The following is a 21,068-nucleotide window of genomic DNA, read 5'->3' as shown; positions in this document are numbered from 1 at the left end:
TCACAGTAGCCTTACATGGAGTCATTTGTGTGTCATTGTACAAAGATGACATGGGAGGTCACAGCCATAAGCTGGAAAAAAAGTTGGGAGAATACATTCTAAATGGTAACCAATTATTGCTCTGTATTGCTCAATTATTGCTCTGTATTACTCTCAGCTGGTCCAAGAACTAGGATGTCATAACTTGCCACAAAATCGATGAGCTTGAATATCACTTGAATAAGTCACTCCTTATGAAATGCACATGCATGCTTAGGGAGGTATCTTGATATGAAACGTGTCAGTGCTGTACAAACTAAAGTATTTTGTTTTACTATGCTTGAGTGTACTCCCCCAACTTCTTTCAAATTTACTACAAATTATTGGGTTTCAAGCACCAAAGCTCACCAATTATTTCTTTTTGACACAGAGCATGCCTTTTGTTAGTTCTGACATAGGTCATAAGCCATCCCTCCACGCTCAAACTCATAATCAGCTTCAGCAGCTTCAACATAGTCAAGAAACAGGATTCAGTTTTTTAGGACCATACACTGCATTTACACCTGTCAAAGCTGTTTTACTAAAACAATTACATTTTATTACACTTTTGACATTTTTGACATTTTTGAAATTCTGTACAGATTTCAAACTGTGCGTTACCTACTAGGAACTTACACTTCTGAGAGTGAGTTAATGAACATCCAAAGTGAGAGTGATTAGGAACTGTTAAACTGTTGCTTTTAATTATCTGAATTCATGTCTTTAGAACAGAGTGACAGGCAATTACTCTGCTCCACAATTACCACGCTTATGTGGGCAGCACACACATGCATATAGACGAAAATTGATTAAACCAAAATGCCTCGTCAGAGTTAATTGGCAATCAGTTACGAGGCGCAGTCCAGGAATGACTCGAGTCTCCTCTCTCCGCTTAATACGGAGAATCATAAACGGGTCCATCTTTGAACTGTGGAGGTCTCATTAGGGCCTTAGTCTTCTGCAGAATTGATTTGGAATTACAGCCAAAGCCACATCAGCCTTGAGCCCAAGTCCGCAAGAACCAGACAGCAGAGAGAGACTTTTCAATATGAGGCATACATACTGATTTCCTGGTAAAGATGAGAAAAGCATTTATTTCCCTGCTTGTGTTGGGACTGTGAGGGTGAAGCAAGTTTTATGCTTTCAAACTTGATGAGCTTAGACTTACTATGTTTCCTTTGGGTCCAGGGTGGCCATCCATACCAGTTACACCCTATAATAAACAGGAAAATTAAATCAAAAACTGTGGATTCAAATTTATAGAGGTGAAATATGTACAAATCTACTGTCTGTGGTGTCCTTATAGTTGTACTGATTCTTAACTGTACGGTTAAGTAGATGACACAAACAAGCAAACACTATAAACAAAAAAAAAAAAAAAAACATGCTATATGCTGTAAAAAAGAACATTTGAAGTAATGAAAATGTGTGTTTTAAGGTTTTCATTAATTTTTGCTAAGTCTGTGAAATACTCAGAAATATTACCCAGAACATATATTAGGTATTTTATTAATTTTCATGAGGTGTTTCCAAATACCAACTGTTGCTTTTACAGCACAGTTGCCACAAGTGTCGGGGTTTCAAGACACAGTGTACCTGTTGATTTAACATGAGCAGTGAGCCACTTCCAGGGCTCATTATAAGTCACAATAGTGCCAATTAGAATGGCAGGCATACTCACAGGAGCACCGGGAGGTCCCTGGGGTCCTTTCGGTCCAAGCAACCCACGGGGTCCCTAAAGAATAAGAGAAACCGGATTATAAAAACATCACCTTGCCACCTTGAGATAAACAAACGGAAAGACTGACATTATAAAGAGTGCAATTAAAAACAGCATGCGGCCTATTTCAAAGGCATTATTAATAAGGGCATGGAAGTGTTGGTTGTACACAGGAGGGGGGACATGAGCAATGAGATGAATAAAACAGTAAACAGTAAACTTCTAGCATCATCCCCCCCCCCCCCCCCCCAGAACCCCACTGCCAGTGTTGCTCAGAATGAGGTAACTCTATGCAATGTTGTTAGAGATGAGACTCCTGCATGTTTTCTCCATACACTGGCTAATGTGCTGCATGGAGTCAGGCATGAAGTTCTCTTATTGCAACACACATAAGAACAACTCATTCTGCCCTCTGATGGATACCTGTAGGTAATGCAGCAGCAAATTCTTTACAGTTTATCCTGCATTATTATCAGAACCATTTCCATACACTCTATTCAATGTCATTGCTTTTAATTTGCAATTCTGCTTGGCAATAACACGGCAATGTAATGAATAATTATCAAAACATTTTGAGAGACATCAGGCTATATTCCAAAAATATTTCTGGAAAGTCTAATAGAAAAAGACAAATGAAAAAATATTTTAAGGCTTCTCCCATTGGTTTCTTGCTGCTTTACATCCAAACCTGTCACTAGAGCAGAAGTAGGATATGGAAGAGAGCAAAGCCTAAGAGAAATAAGCCGAAGGATGAAGGTCAGAAAAAGGATGCTGCAGTCTCCACTGGCAAATTTCTGCAGCCCAGAAACATTTTGATGCATCGGCTCCAAACTTATAAACCGGATTATGCAGTGTGAATTTTTTATTCAGCACTGGTATGCTATACAGCATGGGTGCAGAAAATGTAAATATGCGCATAGTACACAGGGCTGAGGGGGAAAATACTCACAGGTTCACCTGGCAGACCCCTTGGTCCAATCTCACCATCATCGCCCTGAAAAAAGTAGACTCAATTAGATTTCATTAATAACTGCTTCACTAAAAGAGAGGAAAGTGGAGGTTCCATGGAATAACTGGATTAATTTGTATGATGATCTGGCTTGAGCTCCATGTCTGTTATATAACAGCAATAGGTTAAGGGTCAGCAATGCAAAGTATCTATATAATAAATCATTTCTCTCTCTGTTGTTTTGTTGTAGACCTAAGGACTGTGATGTAATGATACCTAACGGCTGGCAAAAGTAATATATTGCATAATGAAAAATTAAACAGAAAGAGTCTTAGACAGCTGCTAAGAGAAATAAGAATAAGGGAAATTGGTTAACTGGGGAAACAAGAGTAGGAAGGAAGACAGGTAGCAGTAGATGATCGAGAGAAAAAAAAAACATATCGGATGATATGAACTGGATGACAGGAAGGAACTGTGGGTAGAATGGAAAATAATGGTTTCACAACAAGAGGAATTTATGGAGGAGAGGCAGTGAAAGAAAGTGCTTTTTTTCTTTGGGGTTTTTAGAAGGGATAAAGATGAGAGTCCTCTTACTCTTTCACCATCTTCTCCTGGTGGTCCAGGGGGTCCCATGGGGCCTGACTCTCCCTATGACCCCAAGCAGAAAGACAAAGGCATTTACCCAGAGTAACCAATCAAGGCAACTAAAGGACTTAGCCAAGTCTAAATGTTGAACAGCAGATCAGATCACTGAGGTTGTTGAGACATGAAAATAGACATGAAATAAGGTTCTGCTTCTTATTATTACAATGCCAGAAACACGTGGCAGTAGGCAGGCTCAGTAATACTGTACTGTAGTGTAGTCATAAGTCTCTACTTCATCTCTGCCAGTGCAAAATAAACATGCACACACACACACACACACACACACACATAGAGCCAAACAGTGGACCTCTTTTGTTTTGCAGCACTGGTGGTTATTTTTGGTGCTTATAAGGATTTGTCCATACAAAGTTCAATCCATCTATTGAAAATACCCCCTTTGCCGAAGGGGATGCATGTCAGCCTCATTCATTCCTGAACAAGTTGCAGCTTTACAGGCATGAGCGTGGCGGAGATCTCGCCCCATTTGTGTCACAACAGAACACGCGGCCCTCAGAACGAGTAAAATCGCATACAGTATCGTCACTCGGTCTGCATCTGACGAATGAGAGAGTGGTGACTTGACATGCGATCTTGCCTCACGTACATGTGAATGACTTTCAGAGGGCTTGGCAACCCCCAGTCTGTACGCTGCGTTTATTGTTCGTCCGCCCGTTTTGAGTGCCCTTCAACGCTGAACAGCAACACTCAAGAGGCATATTGCCTCTTTCAGCTTTCAGAATAGCCTGACACGTTGTTGGTTGCACATTTGACCAGAAAAAGACCTCAATATGCTCCTCAACAAGTGTGCATGAATGCAGATATTCAAAGTGCTACAATTCTGACAGCCTAAAACACCAGCACAGCATGACAGTAGCTACAATGAAAATTAGCGTACTCTGTTCCTGAAGCGGTCTAAAACAATGTTTAGGCCTGAACAAGGCTGTAGCCTCAGGAACAAACAATGTTTAAACAAAATGTGAAACTAATTAGCATTAATGAATCATGAAGGGAAAAAAGGGCAGAAAAAGGAGGAACATGATTCTTACTCGGTGTCCCTTTTCTCCAGGCAATCCAGCCAAACCATCAAACCCTCTGTCACCCTGTCAATTAAAGAAAGAATTGTTGCCATGGCAATAAGGACAAACGGCAGTACAACACTCTTCTTCACAAAAGACAGACTGATGAAGACTGAAGTTTATCTTTTTCTCAAGAGTTGAATATTTTGGCATAGCCATATAACAATTGAGTCATGATTAATGACTGAAAAGCAACACAACACTCTAGTACCACAACAGGTGGGGAAAGTGAAAAACTGTACTTTATATTTGCCTTATTAATCTTACTGAGCGATATTTTAACTTCAGATGCGTAAGAAGAATTGGATGTGAGCTGGCTAATCTAAAAACTCAAAAAAGTCCAGTAAACCATACAGTTTGCATAAAAAGCACATACAGTAGAGGGTAGACACTGCTTTAGTTATTGCAGCGATAAATACACTAAGGATTCATGTTAAACTCGTAAAAACATAGACAGGTTAGTTCACTTACCTTTGATCCTGTCTGTCCTGGCATACCCCTAGCTCCATCCGCTCCTGACCGACCCTGAAATCAAAGCAAGTCATCTAAATATAAGGATTAAGAGGATGTGATCATTGTTGCCAAAACACATATTTCACATAACGATTAATATTTGTTTTTTTTTTTTTTATTTCTCCCAAAAAATTGTTTGTAAAACAGAGGGAAAACTATTTGTCCCACTTTTCGTCTTTGGTCGGAGAGATTCCTGTCTTTACTGCTCCATTTTTACAGCATTATTTTGGTGCTTAAAATATTTCACTTTTACAGTTGTTACAGGTAAACTACTGTAACCTGTCCATTTATTTCAAAGCAGGACATCAAGCAAGGAATATCAAAGGAGCCAGTCAACTCAGGTATGTTTTAATGTGTTATCAGTTTTTTATTAAATTAGTTTTACTTTATAGCAAGCTTCTGAGTAAAAGGTGAGTGATTCTTTGATGAAATTTTTGGACTTAGCCCTGTTTGACCTGAAGCATGGGGTTGGAGTCCAGTTCACCACAAGAAAATATTAGTATGGTGGGATAACCAAAGCAGCCTGCCATCTGGTTTTTCGTCTTCCTGGAAAGCCTCTGTGCATTCTCCCTCCGGCACCATAAGTGGCTCTCCGCCACGCAATCATGCAAACCCAAACAGATGACTCACCCGTCTTCCTGGTTTACCAGGAGGCCCAGGGGAACCGAAGGAGCCACGTGGTCCCTAAAAAAAAGTGAGATCAAATAATCTAAGATGATGCCAAAACCAATGATGGCTTAGTGTTTCATCACATACTCTACATGCCATCTAAAGGACAAGTGGATAATAGCTGGCAGAGAAAATTTGAGTGTGGTAAAATAAGGTAATATTACCTCCTCTGCGTATTTAATCTATTTGCAAAGGCCAACATTTCAATTTATGTTTCAGACAATTAAGTAAACGAAGCAGAGTAGCGTCACTGAAACACTTCATTAACATTAAGACAGAGAACAGATGGTTTTGACTCCTAAGTGGACTCAGAGAAAACAGTACCTGTGGACCTGCCTCCCCTACTTCTCCCTTCAGTCCTGCAATACCCGGAGGACCCTGCAAAGGAAAGTAAAGTCAGCACTTTCATACTGCAGCCCGAATCACTGTGAGTAAGTTAACATTCAGCAACAAGTTGCTTTGGAGAAAAGTGTCAGCAAAATCAACAAATGCAAATGCAACGTAAACCAAAAGCCTTTAAAGTGAAATTCATAACTGGAATTGTCAAACATCTCATGCTGAGGAATGATATCAAGTGAAAATTAGAAAAGACAAATCTAAAGTTTCTGTGAAGCACTTCAACATCTCCATCACTTACAGTCCAGCTGCTGTTGATGTTGGTCACTAAGGAAACATTTCTAAACATTCAAGAGGAGTGATGTGAATATGGAAGATTGTGTATTTACATATTTTTATTGTGCTTGCTTGAGACTAGGAACATTTGAATGAATTAAACCTCGGCGCTCAGAGACAAACAGGACCGAGTGTGTGGGGTAGATACCGAGGGACTTACCAGTGGTCCTGGCCTTCCAGTCAATCCCATGGGGCCTGTTGGTCCACGCATTGCCAGCTGTGGGTAGAAAGGGCCATAAATGACACAAACCATCACACAGAGTGTCATACAGTGACAGCAGCTGTCATCTGTATGGGACTCCAACACTGTGCATGACAGGATGATGTCTTTACACTGCTAAGCCTTCATTCACACAGAAGTCAGTCTGTGCCTGTGAGTGTATTTCTTCATCTGATGCATCTAGGTCAGTCTAGATGTATTGTAGCAGCAAGACAAGGGGCATCTTTCCATCATCTCTTTGACCATGAGGTAGGTATATATATATATATCTATATATACACACATATATTTATATACACACACACACACACACACACACACACACACACACACACACACACACATTTTCTAAACCGCTTGTCCCATACGGGTCACAGGGAACCGGACACAGGGCGTAAGGCTGGAGGGGGAGGGGACACACCCAGGAAGGGACGCCAGTCCATTGCAAGGCACCCCAAGCAGACTCGAACCCCAGACCCACTGGAGAGCAGGACCCGGTCCAACCCACTGCGCCACCGCACCCCATTATATATATATATATATATATATATATATATATATATAATATATATATATATATATATATATATGGTCCATGGATGATGGAAAGATGCCCCTCAATACCTATATTATATATATATATATATATATATATATATATATATATATATATATATATATATATATATATATCTAGGTATTCTATGAATCAAGTTTAATAAGTGTCTGATGAAACTGTATTAATGCTGATGGGGTGGGCAACAATGTACAGTATGTGAATTTGTACAATCTGGCAGCCCACTGCTAGTATGTTTTATGTTTTATGTCCTTTGTGAGTTTATGTGTTTTGAGGGCTAAGGGCTTGTGGCTGTACTGCACATTGCAGTGCACATTAAAATAAAAATAAAAAGCAGAAACTCTGGTCCCCTGAGTTGTCTGTTGTTACAATATGAATACAAACCGTGCGTGAAGCCACAAGCATCTAAAGTGTGCAGAAGCGTCTGTCGGTTTCTGTTGTATTTACGTGTAAATGTGTGAGAGAATCATTTATTGCATGATGAAAGTTTATGTTAAAAAAAAAAAATCTGTTTTCTACATGCATGAGTGAGAGTGTTTGTGTGTGTGCTGGGCACACTCACCCTGGCCTGCTGCATGAGGGCTTGCATCTGGGCCTCCTGCGCTGACACAGCGGGTCCTTTCTGTCCCGAATCCCCACCGGCACTGAAGCGGAACTGGAGGACAAGGTGGGAAGACATAACCTCAAATAAATCCACACATACTGCACTAACATTCCATCATACATTTTTTTTCTCACATTTTATAGATGAATCCTGTTAACCTCCTACGATTTTTCTTTTTTTTTTATAAGATACACAAACAATCACATACAGTACTGGAACTACAGCTGTATAACGGCTTATCTAGGGATGCTCTTGAAGTTACAGTGCATGAACATTTACACCATACATGAGCTGGAGAGATCTTGGGCGAAATAGGACCGGAAAAGGTGAATTTTCAGACCCTTCTTGAATGTAGACAGAGTTTTCACAGTTCTGAGTGAGAGGGGAAGGTCATTCCGCCACAACGCAGTCAGAACCGAGAACTTCCGTGCTTTGCCTTTTCGTACACCGTTTATCATTTATATACGTATGACACACACTTATGTTCGACTGAATATTTAAACATTTCAGTAACACACTACAGTAAACATAACTATATCTGTCGTGTTCCATGAGAGCTGTTGCAAATGTCTAACTGTCTAACACTTCTTTTCTTCCTCAGTTCACTTTTAAATCACACCCTCTACCCCTGTGAAACCAGCCCTTACTGCAGTGCTGCCCCTTGCAGGCTGCACAGTGTAACTACAGCACAGGTGATTTTCCTGCATTTCCCAAGTCCATCCAAACCCTCAACCTGCGGAAAACAGTAATAGTGGAATTTCATTATATTACATAAGGGAAATGTTTAAAACCACATAGCTGTGTCACCTAGACCAGATGTCTAGAAGAGAGCTGAATTGCGTTTTTTAGCTGACTTAAAAAATGAAAGAATATCACCGTGATAACTGAAATACTAACCTTTAAATTAAGCTAAGTACTAGTGCACACAAGCAAATTAGTTTAGTATTTTAACTGCAAAACATATGTGTGATCAGTGTAAAGTCATACTCTAAATGGTAAATACAAACGAGAGAACACTCAAAAATTAAAGTATCCAAATTCAGTCAGGCATTAAAGACTGTAAAAATGATTTTGAATAAAGCCTTTCAAAAATTCCTAATTAAGACAAATGTAAAAATAGGAATTCTGAACTATTTTTTACAGCTGAACAGAACAAGAAAAAGTGTTTTTTTGAGAAAAATAAACAATACAAAATGATTCATATAATTGCAAGGTAATTCCAGATTGCAACAGTAAAAGCCACATAAAGCCAGTATTTTGACCATTGTGACACATTGGTTATATAATTTTACAGAAAGCAAACATAAAAATGTGTTGCCTGTGTGATTTATGGATCCACCAGCTGAGTGTGTTGGATAGAAAGGCACTTTCAACAGAGGAGAACTGATATTGCCCATGTATTCAAGCACTCCATCAACAGGTCTTCTTGCGCCAGCAATCTCTCATGCAGAATGAGCAAAAACAATACGTACAGGTTGGCCCTTCTCCAGGTATATTCTGGGGCCCAAATCATGATGCCCTGCCAATGGCCAGTTTGGGACTGAAGAGGAGGGAAAACAGCCCCGCACAGCTGCTCAGAGCCTCTTTATCCCTCACAACGAAACCTCTATGCGGCCCTCAAGTGAGAATGAGCTCTGTTCCACTATGAGATAACGCAGAATTTCGTCTGACTCAGCCCATCACTGGGCCCAACCCATCCCAATTTGTGGATCTCTTAGACAAATGGACAGAGCTGAAGCAGCATGTCCCCCATGGCTTCTCCACGGTTCTCCCTGGTATACAGAGTACAGCTTCCATTCACTAGACCTGACATATTATCACTGGAAGAGAGAACACAATTCTTCCAGCACTTTCTGCAAATGTAAAGCTCCCACTTTGTCTTGAGTATGTGTGTGGTGTCCGAGAAATCCAATCCTTCTCCTAATTCTCTAAAGGGATCCCATTCTATCTTCTAATGGAATTTATGTGATTGAAGATGTTTGTTAAATAAAACCAGTTTTGGGTAGATAGTTTAGTAAATAACCTGGGGTATGATTTTCTACCTTAAAACAAACAGTATTATATTAATGAAGAAAAATAAGAAAATATACCAATTACATGCATGTTCTCTTGTCTTAACTTTGAAATGTCAAACTTGCAAACTTGAAAACTTGAAAACTTGAAATTTGAAATGTCAAAGAGTTTTTGCATCACATAGCTATGGGGCAACATGACACATTGTTGAGCACTTGGTTCTGCTTAGTTCTGCTTGGAGTGATTTACAGAAGACTTAAATGCACAGTGCAGCCAAGTGACATTAGAGCAGTATGTATCAGTGTTATGTAGAGTCAAAGATTCTGCCATACATATATTAAAAACAGATGTAGTGTTTTTTGTATGTATTGACAATATAGATTATTACTTCCAGGGGTTCTTTTCTGTGATATTACAGGGAATATGGTACAATATCTGGAGTTGGTTTTCATGTAGAGCAAACTAATACTCCACCAGGTGGGGCTACAGTATGATGGAAAAAAATACCTTTTCTGCCCATTACACCTATTTTCTCCACCATGTGATTAGAAGAAATTCCCAAAATTCCACTTCTTCTTGTAGCAGCACATAAAATGTTCCTTGTGAAATCATTAGAACATGGAAAAAACAGGAGAAGGTAGGAAAGAGAAGCACCCTCTACAGGATGAAGGGCAATATTACCTCATGCAAAATGTAAATATGAGAGTGTTCTAAGAGAGATAAAACACCAATGTCAAGAAAGTTCATATAGTACCATGTTCAGTATTATTTGCAATCATTGGAGGCTTATTAAAATACCCATTTGTACAGCACAGGACAGAAATGATGTTAAAAAAGCAAGGTTATTACAGCTGGATTGTGATGAAGGTGTTGCATAATTCCGTAAATATTTACTTACAGGGAGCATCAGGACAGTCCCTGCAGGGCCTGGAAGACCATCAGCACCAGGCAAGCCTGGTCGGCCAGGTGCGCCCTGTAGGAGCAGACAACACATGCCAAAAACTCTGCATGCAATTCAATGTTGTTCATCGTATGTCAATCAAAAATGAAAGAGAACTGTGAGTTTAGGTTTATCTGGTGACATGTGAAGAGAATTAGTACCATATCAAGTAATACTCTGTAGCCTTTGTTACAAAAACAGAGTGTTGCACAGGTCCACAATACAATTCCATGCTCCATAAAGTTAAGAATAAAGATCATTTTCCTGAGCAGTGATGAAGGACTATGAAAAGGTCACTCTGGTGTCACATCTCAGTCCTGTTGGACAAGTTTACAATTTAGGTGGTGTCTAAGTGGTTTATTTTTAACATGGTGTGCACATTCTTTTCAGACATGCTCAGTGTGCATTCTCAGCATGGCGATGGAGCATACTCACCCTCTCACCTGGATCTCCAGGGATTCCTGGGGGACCAGACGGCCCTGTGGGGCCAGGGAGACCCTGTAAACAATGTCAGAACTCATTAAGACATGGCAAGGAGGACACCCATGGAAGACAAACAGAGGGAGGTTAGGGGTTAAAATAAGCTCACTGTCCACATTCAGATGTGCAACACTCGAAAATGTACACGTAAAGAACAGAAGCAAAAAATGGGGAAAATGAACTGACAATATAACATCACTGGCCACCATCACCCCTCCACATCAGCATGAACCCTCAGAACTAGAGTCTGGAGGGCTCTCCTTCCAAGAACTGCACTCCTCAGCACAAGCAAGGACATATCTGCACAAAAACACACACTCGCTTTGCATGCAGCGAACACCCCGGGAGAGGAGTGGCTTCTTCTGAGCCAGCGGGCTATCTGTCACCATATGAATCACGAAGAATCTCCTCCTTCTCCCTCACTGCATGTTGTTCTTGGATGTCATTGTTAGTTTTATGTTCCCAAGGACCTCAAGGGGGTCAAATAGCGTGCAAGTAACAGTGTGCAGTTAATAAATGAACTGACCACATTCGGAGAAAAGAAGAATATCCTAAGCTTCCAGCAGTTTTGTTGCTACTTGTATGTTTTTATGCCTTTTTGTGGTTGACAACAACTCAGACCAAAATCAGTATATAATGAAGCAAGGCTGTTCATTCCGGGAAGCAAAAAGAAATCCTAATTCACCCTCACTAGTTAGCATGGCACATTCTAAAGAGATGAGAACCGAGACACCGCAAAAGGAGAAATCCATTAGGCTATATTTAGGGCCTGGTGGTGGTACAGTTCTTTCCAGCACAAGTCTGTCAGCTCTTCCCGTGAAAGATGTACTATGAAAGAAGAGTGTGCATGGTGTTTTGGAGGACACGTGTTCAGGATGTGTGTCCATTATAGAGACAGAGCATAACAAAAGAACATGAGGGTGACTCATGCTCGGTAAGGAGATGCTTACAGTTGGACCTTCGGGGCCAGATGGACCCTCCACAAGCATCCCCTGTAACACACAAACAAAAGCACATTTTGTTATATACAAATGACAGGGTAGTTAACATAAATCAGAGCTGTGCCCAACCCTTGAAGAGCCTGACTGCTGTGCTACAAATATTGATGAATAAGGTGTAAACAGTAAAATATTCAAGCAGTTTTCAGCAGTGTCTCTCTAAGGATTCCTGAGACGAAGCTTTGACAGATAAATTTAACATCTGAATAATTAAATCAACTACAACTCCAATCAGACTTTAAAAAAGAGTAAGGCATCTTTCCTTTCTCCTAGATACAAAGTTATGTACCTATTTATTGCTTTTTGTTTACCCTCTTGGCTCTGTTTCACTTGGGAGCGATTCTCCTTGTTTTTGACAAACTGTCTATGAGTGTCAATGGCTGAAAAATTGAAGTTTGTGTGTGAGTTTAGGCTCACAATCCTGCTGAAAATATTATAAAGACTTGCTGGTAATAGCCGACGTTTAACAGCATCATTAAGACGGATCTGTATTTGTGTAGTTACAAAACTTGCATTTCTTTGCCATGTAGTAGTACAAGCTACATAATGGATTATGCAGATCATCTTAGCATGACTACAGCAAGCAGAAGTATCCAAGGAGATTTGCGCAGTCCCAGTTCCAAAGTGCAACATCCTTCCAGTTCTCAGTCTGACAATGGTAGCAATGCACACACTCTTTCCAAGGAGATAAGTTCTGCTTTCCTGAGGTTGAAAAGGGGGGAGAATCTCGTCAAGACAGCATGGGTACTCTTGGCATCCTCTGGCTATACTTGGTGTTTTTAGTCTGTCTTAGCAGCCCACACATGTTTTGAAGCAATTACTTTCCAAATAAATGACTCACAACCTCCTGTCATTTGATGGTTTTGAAATGATTTGGCTTTTTGTGACAGCTGACAAAAATTAAAGAGTTGTTAAAATTAGAAGGGTCTTAGAATACTGCTTGGCTGCGAGAGAAGGCACTATTTAAGAGTTTTTTCTTTTTTTTTTTTTTAATTATATCTATTATTATAATGAATTGAAATTAAAATGTATTTCAGATAAAAAGTTAAAATTAAAAAGTGGACTGATTCTGAACTTAGGCTGAGTGAATCTATATTAAACAGGATAGGAGAGTGTAAGTTTACACCAGAGAGGGCAGATGTGCATTCATGTGCTCAAATAAGCATGAAGATACACTTCAACCACTTTGTAAGGTTGTCTGCACAATATTTTTTGCCTTGGAAAAATTAACAGATTGCTGATGGTCATTAAAGAAATGAGCCCAATGTGATCTCAGACACGGAAAAGGGATGCTGTGAGCCAGGCCCCTCAGTGGTCAAGTTTGAGTGGTAAAACACTTCTGGCTGAGCTCAGTATTTGTTTATGAGCTAAGATGCTGCCCACCCAGAATAAGATGTAACAGAAAGACTGTGATCGGCAGCGGATAGACAGAATTTCAAAACATAAGCAGTTGTAAAGACAAACATCTGTAGCTGAAATAATCTAATGTGGGCCAAAATGCCGGACATCACTAAACCAAAACTCATCTGGTTTGGTAATGAACACAATGTTAAGGGATGCAGCAGTACAGCTGAAGTACCACGCCTGTCTTCATCCTAACAGGATACTCAGTGGTTAGAGAATTAACCTTGTGGTCACAGGTTCAGAGGCAGGTTTTACATCCATTGATTACAAATGCTTAGGAGCACAGTGTGATTCAAAAAGAAACAAGCAAACTGTACTTAAACATGTGACGGTAACTCTCTCACATGTGGTATTAAACAGCATGTAGAACTTTAGTCCTTCTGCATGCGAAAAATCTGTGCCTATTTATGGATATCACAAAAGAAGCGGTCGGTGTCATCATTTTTCAAGAAGTAACATAATTACTATCAGATTATGAATTCACCTGTATGTAGAACCATGGACTGCACCATAACGTGCAGTATGGCGTCATGTCAGATTCTGTGCGCTGACACTACAGAAACCTCTGAGGCATTCATGTGTGCTCAGCCTCCTTGGTCAGTTTCCCTCTGTGTTTATTCTGGAAGTCACTCTATTTAGGCATGAGAAAGGTTTCAAAATCCTTTAATGAAGACACAGTGCAAATGTTTATACCTCAACACTGCCAGTTTATACATATGCATATGTCAGAGACTGCTGTTTTAGTGTGTGTGTGTGTGTGTTTTGCTGTATGCATTATACTACAGTTCAATGACAGCTGGCTCACCCTTCTTCCCCTTTTCTCCCATCATCCATCAACCTGGTCATGACCACATCCAAATATATTTATTTTTTTTTTAACTGGTTGCTCATCCATCACAATTTTTTTCTTTGTAAAATCAGATACAGGTCTGCACATTAACATTAACCCAAAGTTTAATCTTAGAAATATAAATAACTAAATAACAGTATGTTACCTGTCCATAATTGTCAAAAGTTGATACGGGTAACTCTTTGTCTTGATCTGTATAATTGAGGTCTGAGTAGGGATCAGGATAGTTTCCATCATAATCCTCTTCTTTGAACTTATCAAGATCAGTGTAATATTCATCTTCAGTGCCTCCAGCACCTGCAGAACTTCCCCCAGCACTGGCGGAACCACCTGCAGCACTGCCAGCTCCGCCCACAGCACTTCTGGAACCACCTGAAACCCTGCCAGAACCACCTGCAGCACTTGCAGAACCTCCTCCAGCACTTGATGATCCACCTCCAAACCTGACGGAACCACCCCCAGTGGTGACAGAACTGTCATCAACACTGACAGATCCACCCCCTCTGCTGACAGAACCGCCTCCGGTGTCTGCAGAACCACCTCCCAATGTTGACAGAACCTTCTCTTTCTGCTGTCAGAACCCCTCCAATGCTGATGGAACCTTCCCCTCTGCTGACAGAGCCACCTCCGATATCTACAGAACCAACTTCTCTGCTGGCAGAACCACCTCCGATGCTGATGGAACCTTCTCCTCTTCTGTCATAATCACCTCCGAAGCTGATGGAACCTTCTCCTCTGCTGACAGAACCACCACCGATATCTACAGAACCAACTTCTCTGCTGGCAGAACCACCTCCGAAGCTGATGGAACCTTCTCCTCTGGTGTCAGAACCACCTCCAAAGTTGATGGAACCTTCTCCTCTGCCGTCAAAACCACCCTCCGATGTTGATGGAGCCTTCTCCTCTGCTGTCATAACCACCTCGGCTGCTGGTGGAACCTTCACCTCTGCTGACAGAACCACCTCCGATATCTACAGAACCAACTCTCTGCTGGCAGAACCACCTCCAGTGTTGACAGACCCGCCTCCGATGCTGACGGAATTGCTCCCAGAAGTGGTTGAACTGCTGCTTCCCGTTCTGGAGTCTCCTTCATTGTAGTTAAGGTCACCAACCTCATCATAGTATCTCCATAACTGTCAACCTGCATGGAGGAAAGAGAATTTTTTGGCAGACAGAATCATGAGACAGATCTAAGAAATGAACAGCAGCACGTTGTCTACACTGACTGCCCGTTTGCTCCTTTTACTGATTATCATAGATTAAGTTGATAGCTGAGAGAAGAAGTAAGGAAGCCCACTTGATATTGCATGTAAATATATTGTGTGGTAGTAGTTCACGAGATAATCTTTCTAATGTGAATCACATTATATAAACCTTATAGTTAATCAAATGCATTGTTTAATAAATAATTTAATTTTATAAGTGGAAAATTTGCTTCTGATTTTAAATATAAAATATTTTAAAGTGGTTTCTTCAATTTTATTTTTGGTATTTAGAAATAATTGTCATTTTTCATAAGTGTAACATATTCCATGATGTAGGCTTGGTGGCCTGCATACACTGGGAAGCTCACAGGTCCAGAGTGCAGCACCTCCTGCTGGAGATGATCAAGGATGTACTAACATGAGAGCTGTTCCTTGTGACAGTCCGATGTCCATACTCCTGTAGAGAGCTGCTTCTCCAGGTCTATTCCAGTGCTTAGGTCAATCTCTTTCCCAAGCCCAGGTCCACCTCACCGCCATTTGTCACTGTCCCATGCCCCACGCTGCTGCTACTGATGTCAACATTCTTGGTTACATCTGGAGTCTCCACAGTCCTCATCGTAGTAGTTCTCATAGCCATATGACTCCGTGTCATAGCTCTCGTAGGGGACTGGTCACCTCCTCCTCCTCTTTGGTGCCTGTTCTGTCCATTTTGGTTTCCTTTCCAGGTGTCACCACCTCCTGATTGTCGTCGTGACCTGTCAACATCTGGGATCACTTCTTCTACCTGAAACATACAGCATTCAACTGAAAAAATCACAAATCTACAAAAAAAATACAAAATTTGAATGGTATTAAGAAAAAAGCCAGGCAGCAAAAAGGAAACTCAGGGGATAGGCAGTGGGTACCTTAGAGGTTAAGGACAAAAGTTTTGCAACATCAAGGCTGCTGTTTCTAGTGGTTCAAGGGGTTGTGCTGTAGTGCTTTGAGCAAAATACTCAAAAATACAAAACTGAATACCTTACATCCTCTGTCACGGGCCCTGTAACCTCATCCGGTGCAGAGGGCTTTCCATCCATGTCTTCATAGTACGGGTACTCGTAGTAATAATTGTCCTCTTCAGTTGTCTAAGACGTAATGGATAAAATAAGATACCATAAAAATTAGATATGAAAGGTATACTACTTGCAACTAAGTTGGCAAGATTTCCACAGACAGCGGTTTGGCGCATAGGTTGGTGTTTCTCTAGCTCCTTTCCTGAAAAATGCAAATTATTTCTTCTAAAACTCTTGATCTCTTTACTTTTAATTCTTCTTTACAGTCACTGTAAGTAAGCTCCTTCTGGGAGACGATCACATGCCCAAGTAGTGGATTCCTCCCCACCTCCCCTTTTTTTCTATCCTAATACTGTTCTATGGGCTTCCACAGAAACACTACCATATTCTATTAATCAAAACTGGTTCAGTAAAGCTGTAAACTATACTACTTTTAGTAAAGCATCTGCTGAAGAACTAAATAATATGAACATGTAGAGGCAGTTATAGAGTAACTGATGCACTGTATGGTTAACAAAATGCAGCCTTAGGAATATTCAACAAAAACAATTGCAGACGGAGGTACATAAAGTGCACAGTATGACATAGCCTAATAAACATCTTTCCATTTCATACAGCACATATAGCTGTCACATGGAAGAACAGTCAAAGAGCAAACATTATTTCTAACACATACTTTTCATTATTTTTTGTAATATTTCTTTTATAAAGGAAGACAACATGTGTACAAGTGGTATTTTTTTTTCTCTCTTAGTAATAGTGCTTTCTTGTTCTTAGTATTTTTAACATTGTTCATAATCAAATAGCTAAAATTCAACATGTGAAGACACACCACAAAAGAATTCCACCCAAAAAAACCCAAAGTCTGACATTCAGAAAGAATGCTAACATTTCTCCCAAACATTCCACTTTCTGCTTCATGTTCCCCAGAAATAATGGATTTCCCTTTGTGAACATTAGATGTCATGACACTGATAGATTATCTGTCGGGGACTTCATCAGCAGGCCTGCCTTTACTGATGGTAAAAAGTTCACCTAAAGGCCACAAATGTGAATTAAAGAAACATGATTTCCATGAATCTGTTGGGGGGGGGTGTTCAATGAAAAAAAGTGGCTTTAATTGCAGCTTTTAGCCCGATTACATTACTGGTGGAAAAAAGTTTACTATGGTGAGGTCATTCATTCTCATTCTTCCTCTACTCCCTTTAAAAAATAGAAAAAAATGGAATTAAAAAAATTGAACTAAGAGTCTTTTACATACTACAACCAATGGAAAATTAGATATGTCTGTCAATTTTAATTTATTTTAATGTAGAATCCCAATGTATTAGCCAGTTAAACTGTGGGATTCTGTTCAGAGAAGTGTGACAGAGATCCTTAAAACCAGTCCTAAAACTGGATCCTGGAAGAGGTGAGGTCATCTTCAGGACAAGAGTGGAAGGGGGTGGGACTAGCGCATAATCTCAGCAGCTGCATCCCTCTTGAAACTCTCATTCATGTCAGACTCTCTGAACATTGGAGGCTACATGATTCCATTAGGGTATAGCGACTTGCATCCACATTGCCCTTTGCTTAGTGCTGTGCCAGGATGCAGGCTGTAACAAGCGCTCCACTGCGTTCACGCATATTTATCATTCCGCACGGAATTAAGAATCAGCATTTTCCACAGCTAGGGAAGCTCTGAAAAATCTTGTTCACTCTTGAAGCATTACTTATACTGACATGTAATAGAAAATGACAGATTTATACTGGCAGTGACATTACCTTAAATTTAACGGACATGACTGTTGGAATTGGTTGGAAAACAGTTAATCAGTCAGTAGTTAACAGGTAATGGGTGCCTTGATATCTTTTGAGTTCCTACAGGCATACTTTATTTCAGGAAGTGACTGTATATGCAGACAGTGTAGCAAGAAATGATTGAATAAATTTAAATGTTGGAAGAAAGACAACTGTCTGTAAGGGCAATAAGTAGTGAATAGTTGGAGTTCATCGTCTTGCAATCCCATGGCCTGGATTCAAATCTTTGTGCTTGTCTTGCTGTACATCCCCTGAGCAAAGGACCTTACCCTTATTGCAGCAGTAAAGTTAACCCAGATGTATAAATGGGTGGATAGCGTATAAGGAGCCTAATATACAATCTGGAATTGCTTATGTTATGTCCCTGTACAAGCTTTGGTTTGTTATTCCTTTCTATGTTTGTGCATTTTTGCTTCCTGTACAGGTCCATTGTGTACCATTGGTTGTCATTCCTGTCCATCATCATCAGTTTGGCCAAATGTAAGAGCAATAGCAAATAATAATTAATAATAAACACTTTGAAGGTACTTACATATTCATCTGGGTTCGGGTCCTGGCTCTGGGGGACATCTGGGACAGGCACCTCACAGTCAGGACTATAGTGTTCACAGTAGTCATAAGCGGCCCGGTGGTCTGCTACAATCATCAGCTGTTGAATGTCTCCCTGAAAATGACATAAATGACAACTAGTCAATTAAGGCTCAAGAACTGGACACATGGGAAGATAAAAAGACAATGCAACTGAAACAGCTGTTTCTTGTAACACTTAATCTTGGTGGATGTTTTTTTGTGTTTTATTTTCCAGAACAAACAATAAAAATTGTTCCAGACACCAAATTAGGTGACTAAGTGAAAAAGAACTTGATGCTGATTCCTGAAACTAAACGCTACATCAGAATACAACCGCAGCTCAGTGGTACAGAAAAAGAGAAAAAATTCCCAATATATGTTGAGAGGCAATTGTGAGTGACAAATTCTGTTGGTTATGCCTGTTCAGACAGGCCCTTCTTACCATCCTCACACACAAATACAGAGCACTGCCTCTTACGCTGCAGTCAAACATTAATGGTTCATGCAAAGGTAAGGTTAAAAACAAAAAAAAAAGCATGTGCACAGGTGGGTAAACCACATGTTGATGCGTTGACACCTACGATTTAATTCAAACTTATTGGCAAACATGATACATGAGGACATGAGGAAACAACAAACTGTGCTGTGATTTACAGCAGTAGCACCGGGAAGAGGACAGCTGACCTGAATATGAATTTGTTTCCAATACCTCACGTTACCTCATGTTGCTGACTATGCCAAAGCCTTGGGGTAGAACACTTTTACAGCAAAATGTATCATAACCAAAAGCTGCTAAAGATTTAAGCAGAGACACTGCAAGCCACAACAGGAACATGCCACATATGAAAACAGTGCAGTACTTAAAAATGACAATAGTAATAGTAGTATCAATAACTTCAATGCTATAATTAGTATTTTGTCTCCTGTTTCTGAGACTAAAGCAAACCACATTTGCAAAGCTATAGCTTTTTTCTGTAACAGTGCATTTTCCTGGACTATTCTACCCTTCCAGATGTGAACATCTGTTCACTCAGTTTTTGTAATGAATTTATTTGGTAGCGAAAAAAGGCCATAATGTGTACCAATTCATTGGCTCACAGGCTCTTCTCAAGGATTAGGCTTCTGTTATTGGTGATGTTTTTCCATTGCTTTAGCAACGAATGTACTGTATTATCGGACTTCTTTGAAAAAACTAACAAAGCTGAAATAACTTTCTCTTTTTCCGTGATGCAGATGGAAATACAATGCATGTAAGAGTGGTTAGAGCGATTGCCTGAATCCTCAATGCCGGTGCACTAATCCGATCAAGGTACTTATCCTGAGCTAAAACAATAAAAATTACCTAGCAGCATAAATGTGTAAAGCGCTCAGACACTAAGTGGTTTGGAGAAAGGGTTCATCTAATGGAAAAATAATGAGTTTCCTTGACATTTGGAATAGATGTTTATACTTTCTGTCTTTGTTCCATCGTGGTTAGCATTTTATATTCTCTACAGGCTTTAAGTAAAGTAAGCAGAGTCTTGGGAACCCAAAGTCCTAAGGCAATAGAGATAATGATGCTGGTAAAAATGTATCTCATTATTTCCCACTGCTGATCGGATGATTTAACAAACCACCTGACATATGATCATGATGTAAGTTGCAGGTGTGAAGACATAAAAAATGTTTTATGGTTTAGTATTTGAGAGCTCCAGAGCATTCTTTCACCAAAATTTTGCGATGGAAAACTGAAATGCTCTGACACGCTTCAGGTATTAATCAAACCTTTCCGTGATAATTGTCATGATAACTAAGACTGACTGTATAATAAGTGTTAATCACCCTAAAGATGAATATAGGTAACCCTTGATTTACAACGTATGCGACTTGCAACAACACAGACTTAACGATGGTCACCCAATCGACCTTATAGTATTTTTGCATTCTGATATTTGATTGTGGAGGGGGAGGCGTGGTGGCGCAATGGGTTGGACCGGGTCCTGCTCTTTGGTGGGTCTGGGGTTGGAGTCCCGCTGGGGTGCCTTGCGACAGACTGGCATCCTGTCCTGGGTGTGTCCCCTCCCCCTCCAGCCTTGTGCCCTGAGTCGCCGGGT

General features: G+C 40.3%; 2 protein-coding genes across 4 annotated transcripts in view; both read right to left on the bottom strand.

The window, feature by feature from the left end:
- Positions 1 to 12,120, bottom strand: part of LOC108925065 (collagen alpha-1(V) chain) — a 37,980-nt gene extending 25,860 nt beyond the window's left edge. For both annotated transcript variants that reach the window (XM_029252758.1, XM_029252759.1), the window contains exons 1-13: positions 12,047 to 12,120; positions 11,052 to 11,114; positions 10,575 to 10,649; positions 7,622 to 7,714; positions 6,423 to 6,479; positions 5,915 to 5,968; positions 5,552 to 5,605; positions 4,880 to 4,933; positions 4,379 to 4,432; positions 3,282 to 3,335; positions 2,688 to 2,732; positions 1,700 to 1,753; positions 1,187 to 1,231 (exon numbers count right to left, since the gene is read on the bottom strand). In XM_029252758.1, the coding sequence (XP_029108591.1) occupies positions 1,187 to 1,231; positions 1,700 to 1,753; positions 2,688 to 2,732; positions 3,282 to 3,335; positions 4,379 to 4,432; positions 4,880 to 4,933; positions 5,552 to 5,605; positions 5,915 to 5,968; positions 6,423 to 6,479; positions 7,622 to 7,714; positions 10,575 to 10,649; positions 11,052 to 11,114; positions 12,047 to 12,085 (741 nt within the window). In that variant the 5' untranslated portion in view covers positions 12,086 to 12,120. The remainder of the gene's footprint in view (positions 1 to 1,186; positions 1,232 to 1,699; positions 1,754 to 2,687; positions 2,733 to 3,281; positions 3,336 to 4,378; positions 4,433 to 4,879; positions 4,934 to 5,551; positions 5,606 to 5,914; positions 5,969 to 6,422; positions 6,480 to 7,621; positions 7,715 to 10,574; positions 10,650 to 11,051; positions 11,115 to 12,046) is intronic.
- Positions 12,121 to 14,497: 2,377 nt separating this feature from the next.
- Positions 14,498 to 21,068, bottom strand: part of LOC114910685 (collagen alpha-1(V) chain-like) — a 45,142-nt gene continuing 38,571 nt past the window's right edge. Inside the window, exons 5-9 of one of the 2 annotated variants that reach the window (XM_029252761.1) lie at positions 18,938 to 19,069; positions 16,572 to 16,677; positions 15,972 to 16,339; positions 15,352 to 15,489; positions 14,498 to 15,141 (exon numbers count right to left, since the gene is read on the bottom strand). In XM_029252761.1, the coding sequence (XP_029108594.1) occupies positions 16,047 to 16,339; positions 16,572 to 16,677; positions 18,938 to 19,069 (531 nt within the window). In that variant the 3' untranslated portion in view covers positions 14,498 to 15,141; positions 15,352 to 15,489; positions 15,972 to 16,046. Of the gene's footprint in view, positions 15,490 to 15,971; positions 16,340 to 16,571; positions 16,678 to 18,937; positions 19,070 to 21,068 lie in introns of both variants that reach the window. The other variant, XM_029252760.1, reaches the window with a different exon arrangement.

Source organism: Scleropages formosus, chromosome 6 (genome assembly GCF_900964775.1).
Source record: "Scleropages formosus chromosome 6, fSclFor1.1, whole genome shotgun sequence".
Taxonomy (NCBI): domain Eukaryota; kingdom Metazoa; phylum Chordata; class Actinopteri; order Osteoglossiformes; family Osteoglossidae; genus Scleropages; species Scleropages formosus.
This window is presented reverse-complemented; position numbering and strand designations above follow the sequence as displayed.